Here is a 6000-nt window from a genome sequence, read left to right on the forward strand (position 1 = left end):
CTCATAAACAGACCAGGGATCAGTATATGTATTAGATGACAAACATATTTTATTGTAGCAACTTACATTAAAATGTGATGAAATCAGCTTCCATATAGTGAGATGGTCCAAACAACACCACTCCTCAGCGGTAACTATATTTATATGGCCATACCACTCTGAAGGAGAGCCAGGCAGTGAATGGAAGTCTCCAGGGTAGGAACAGCCGCGTGTTCCAGAACCCAAAATGGCCGCCTCGACACTTCCGGAAAATGTCAATACGTCACGTGCCTCAGACGTGTTTCGTCACATCCGGACTTTTTCAACATCCCTGTTGAAAAAGTCCGGATGTGACGAAACGCGTCCGAGGCACGTGACGTGGTGACGTATTGACGTTTTACGGAAGTGTCGTGGCGGCCATTTTGGGTTCTGGAACACGCGGCTGTTCCTACCCTGGAGACTTCCATTCATTAACACCAAAGCAGCAGAAACTGATTAACAACCCCCTAACAATTACAGAGACCCAGTGATGACGTCACCGTGTCTTTAACCAGTCCGGACACTTTCACCCCCTTCCTGTCCAGGACAATTTTCAGCTTTCACTTTGAATGACAATTGCGCGGTCATGCAACACTGTACCCATATGAATAGTTTAGCATTTTTTTTTAAACAGATAAAAAAATAAAACTTTATTTTGGTTGTATTTATTCACCACTGGGATTTTTATTTTTTATCTATATAAAAGTCCAAAAATTTAGAAAAATGTTTTTCTTATAAAATTTTGCAAATAAATAATCTTTCTTCATCAATCTTTCCCAAAATGTATTTTGTTATCTTTTTAGTAAAAAAAAATGAATAACCCAAATTAGTTTATAAGCAAAAATTATCATTTATAACCATTTTTTTTTTACATTTTTATATTGTTTTTTTTTTTTACATACTGTCACCCTAGCAGCAGTGTCACCATGGTGACACTGTACTACTTGTGGGGGGTGATGAAGATTTTTTTTTTTACACTGATTGCTTTTACACCCATAAAGGTTGTAAAAGCAATCGTTTCTCCTTCTCTCTGGCTGCATTCTTGCAGCCATTGAGAAATACTGTGTGAGCTGTGATTGGTCACAGCTTGTCACATGGTACAAGGCTGCTATGAATTGCCCTGTATCATGTGATCTCTGTGATCATTCACAGATTTCACATGTAGTAAGCAATGATGTCAGAAGTGACATCTTGCTTACTACTCTGCATGTGATCACTGATTGGCCAATCAGTGATCACATGATCGGGACCTCACACAGAGGTCCTGTACGACGATTGGTGTTCCACTGTGTCCGGAGGATACAGCGGGCACCGAATCGCAGTGCTGCGCACTCCCAGGGAGCGTACAGAAGCAGGGTGCAGGGAGGCCGTTTATAAACAGCCACCCGCCCGCACTGCCACCGTCAGGCCGTTTATATAGAATAGCCGGACGGGAAGTGGTTAATAAGGTATGTAATGAAAATCAGAAAGGTTTTATTTAAAAAATCTCATTAGTATGTTGATACGGGGAAAAGAAGGAGCCATGGAAGGCAAAATAAGCGGAGTAAACGGCTTTAATTCTGACATATTAGAAAAAATATTCTACAATATAAAACTTTCTTCATACAAACAATACTGTACAGAAAAGTTCCGGCTGCGCTGGGACGAGTTCAGAAATAATCGTCAATCTTCCTTTTCTTGGACGCACTTTCACAGAGGCCTTCCGAGTCCACCTCCTCACATGCCTCAAGTAACAGCGACTCGTCCAAATCATCCGTCGCTTCATCCTGCGAGAAAGAGCGCTGGAACAGGTCATAGATGGTTTGCTGCTTTGGGTCCTGCGGGAAATGAAGTTCAACAATGTCCCCCATAGGTTCTATTGTCAGATCATAGGTTCTACAGGTCAATGGTGGTCACATTGCTTGATATGGGGGGGGGGGCTCAAATGTGCTCCTTAACATCAGCAAAGGGCCACACATTAAATTCAGGGAATATTTAGTGTCAGAAACAGCAGACACACAACACAGTATAGCAAAAGACTAAAGGTATGATGCAGGAGATGGTCAGAGACTGCAGACACGATACAAGAGATGGTCAGAGACTGCAGACACGATACAAGAGATGGTCAGAGACTGCAAACATGATAGAAGAGATGGTCAGAGACTGCAGACACGATACAAGAGATGGTCAGAGACTGCAGACATAATACAAGAGGTGGTCAGAGACTGCAGACATGATAGAAGAAATGGTCAGAGGTGGCAGACATGATAGAAGAAATGGTCAGAGGTGGCAGACATGATAGAAGAAATGGTCAGAGGTGGCAGACATGATACAAGAGATGGTCAGAAACTGTGGACATGATACAAGAGATGGTCAGAGACTGCAAACATGATACAAGAAATGGTCAGAGACAGCAGACATGATACAAGAGATGGTCAGAGACAGCAGACATGATACAAGAGATGGTCAGAGACTGCAGACATGATAGAAGAGATGGTCAGAGACTGCAGACATGGTACAAGAGATGGTCAGAGACTGCAGACACGATACAAGAGATGGTCAGAGACTGCAGACATAATACAAGAGATGGTCAGAGACTGCAGACATGATACAAGAGATGGTCAGAGACTGAGGACATGGTACAAGAGATGGTTAGAGACTGCAGACATGATACAAGAGATGGTCAGAGACAGCAGACATGATACAAGAGATGGTTAGAGACTGCAGACATGATACAAGAGATGGTCAGAGACTGCAGACATGATACAAGAGATGGTCAGAGACTGCAGACATGGTACAAGAGATGGTCAGAGACTGCAGACACGATACAAGAGATGGTCAGAGACTGCAAACGTGATAGAAGAGATGGTCAGAGACTGCAGACATGATAGAAGAGATGGTCAGAGACGGCAGACATGATACAAGAGATGGTCAGAGACTGTAGACATGATACAGGAGATGGTCAGAGAAGCAGGGAAGGTGAGCCAAGGAACGTATATCCTGCCGGGGTTGGAGTTGGCCTGTTGGCTCTGTATGGTTAAAGCCCAGATTCACTTCAAATAACTACCGGGAAAAGACATCTCAGTTAAATCTGATGGCTTACAAGAAGTTAAGTGCAGCAAGGTGCAAGCCACCTTCTGGATCTCTCTTCTATTCACAATTTACAGATACGCTGAGCACCAATCGTACAGCTATCACTATACAGGAGACCTGACTGCACAGGAGCCATTCTGTCCTCTGCCCATCCCTTCTCCCTTCTTGTCCTCTTGCAGAAAACTTTGAATTCTGTGAACCCATTCACAAAATGCAAGGAGTATTGTGAATGGACAAGGGGAGAGAAAGAGTGGGCAACAGGGCTGTACCTCTCCTGTGTGTCCCAGGGCATAGCGACACCAATACTTGACATTCAGCAAAGCTGTAAACTGTGAATTCTTACACAGAGATGAAACAAATCCACCTATAAGTTGTACCTGTATATCTGCAGCGCTCTTTCCACTACAGCCTCTTAAAACACATATTTTCAAAGCTCCAGAAAGCTGGGGGTGGGGATCTGATGCCACACATTGCACAGCATACAGCAAGGACCTGAGTGTAATCTCAGACCTGAGTGGAAGGAACGGACACACCCCCTCTACACATTCTCATAGCCAAACAGCCATAGCTGAGAATGTCAATCACCTGCTGTGTGCTGAAGGAGTATTGTGAATGGACAAGGGGAGAGAGAAAGAGTGGGCACCACTGCTGTAGAGGAGATGTTCCTCTCCTGCGTGTCCCAGGGCATAGCGACACCTATACTTGACACTCAGCAAAGCTGCAAACTGTGAATTCTTATACAAAGATGAAACGAATCCACCTATAAGTTGTACCTGTATATCTGCAGCCCTCTCTCCTCTACAGCCTCTTAAAGCTCCAGATTTTCAGAGCTCCAGAAAGCTGGGGGTGGGGATCTGATGCCACACATTACACAGCAGGGACCTGAGTGTAATCTCAGCCCTGAGTGGAAGGAACGGACACACCCCCTGTACACATTCTCATAGCCAAACAGCCACAGCTGAGGATGTCAATCACCTGCTGTGTGCTGGAGAAGGGAGCTGAGCCATCCCCAGGGATTCTGTGGTGTGAGCATACAGTGACTTATACAGATAACAGAGGGAAGAGAGAGCAGATAGGATCCATGCTATACACTTTGGATTGAGGCAAGTACACACTATAGAAGGATATGCTTTGTTCAAATGTCATTTTAGGGGCTTGCAACCACTTGAATGTTTTCTTTAGGTCATTTTGCTGCCACAAACATGAATGAAATTCTTGCTCATAGCCATGACTTACAAATTGTCGGGTTTCACAGATGACATCTCACCTTATAAACATAGTCAGCTGATTCCGTCGTTTCAGAAAAGTTGGCCTCAGACAGCCCGGCCTGGCCCAGAATCCTGATCTTCTCCTGAATCATCGGCCTGATAGAGCGGAACAGAAAAAGGTGAGTTTGTGTGACAACGGGGCTCATTGAACTGCTCATGCTACAGTGTTGTCACTAAATCAGAATAAAATGAGTTCTCTTCTGGTACAAGGGGCACAGGTACACTATGGGGGAGATTTACTAAAACTCTGAATCTGGGTCAGCTATGCATGGCAGCCAATCAGCTTCTAACTTCAGCTTGTTCAATGAAGCTTTGACAATATAAAATGGAAGCTGATTGGTTTCTATGCAGAGCTGCACCAGATTTTGAACGCTCCAGTTTTAGTAAATAACCCCCTTTACTTATACAAATTAAAGTGATATTAAAGGTGGTTGTTTTTTTTTTTTAATAACAAACATGTCATACAGTTGTGTTCAAAATAATAGCAGTGTGTTGAAAAAAGTGAATAAAGCTGAAAATCCTTCTAATACTTTTATTTCCATCCACACAAATGCATTGGGAACACGACACATTCTATTCCAAATCAAAACATGAAGAAAAATACATCAAATTTGTGTTGTTCCTCTAAAAAAATGGAAGAAAAGTGAATATTAGACGGTTCAAAAATATCGCAGTGTTTGTATTCTTCTTTACAAACTCAAACATTCACTATATAAACTGAGAAATGTTTGAAGATTTTGCTTTCCTTTGAATGACTTCATGAATATTTGGTTGTAGTCGCACTGTTTCTGAGAACTGCTGTACATCTGTGTTGCATGGAGTCACCCAACTTCTGGCCCCTGTGATCAGGTATTCCAGCCCAGGATGATTGGACCACATTCCACAGTTCTTCTCTATTTCTTGGTTTTGCCTCAGAAAAGGCATTTTTGATGTCACCCCACAAGTTTTCTATTGGATGAAGATCCGGGGATTGGGCTGGCCACTCCATAACGTCCATCTTGTTGGTCTGGAACCAAGATGTTGCACGTTTACTGGTGTGTTTGGGGTCGTTGTCTTGTTGGAACACCCATTTCAAGGGCATTTCCTCTTCAGCATAAGGCAGCATGACCTCTTCAAGTATTCTGATGTATTCAAACTGATCCACGATCCCTGGTATGCGATAAATAGGCCCAACACCGTAGTATGAGAAACATCCCCATATCATGATGCTTGCACCACCATGCTTCACTGTCTTTACAGTGTACTGTGGCCTGAATTCAGTGTTTGGGGGTCGTCTGACAAACTGTCTCCGCCCACTAGACCCAAAAAGAACAATCTTACTTCCATCAGTCCACAAAATGTTGCACCATTTCTCTTTAGGCCAGTCAATGTGCTCTTTGGCAGATTGTAACCTCTTCAGCACACGTCTTTTTTCCAACAGTGGGACTTTGCGGGGACTTCTTGCAGATAGCTTGGCTTCACATAGGGGTCTTCTAATTGTAACAGTCCTCACAGGGAACGTCACACCTTCTTTCATCTTCCTGGAGCTGATTGTTGGCTGAGTCCGCCCCATTTTGGCTATTCTTCTATCCATTCCAATGGTAGTTTTTCGCTTTCTTCCACGTCTTTCAGGTTTTGGTTGCCATTTTAAAGCATTTGCAAT

General features: G+C 43.4%; 1 protein-coding gene across 1 annotated transcript in view; it reads right to left on the bottom strand.

Annotated features, from left to right (window-relative positions):
• Nucleotides 1-1553: 1553 nt before the first annotated feature.
• The window catches only part of LOC149433252 (SNF2 related chromatin remodeling annealing helicase 1-like), a gene marked incomplete at its 5' end in the record, with an annotated part of 77213 nt that continues 72766 nt past the window's right edge, over nt 1554-6000 (bottom strand). The window contains 2 exons of the mRNA XM_089664510.1: nt 1554-1835; nt 4358-4454. Of these exons, the coding sequence (XP_089520636.1) occupies nt 1668-1835; nt 4358-4454 (265 nt within the window). The remainder of the gene's footprint in view (nt 1836-4357; nt 4455-6000) is intronic.

The sequence above is a fragment of the Staurois parvus genome, unplaced genomic scaffold (genome assembly GCF_062004578.1).
Source record: "Staurois parvus isolate SC_StPar_1 unplaced genomic scaffold, SC_StPar_1.0 ptg001927l, whole genome shotgun sequence".
Taxonomy (NCBI): domain Eukaryota; kingdom Metazoa; phylum Chordata; class Amphibia; order Anura; family Ranidae; genus Staurois; species Staurois parvus.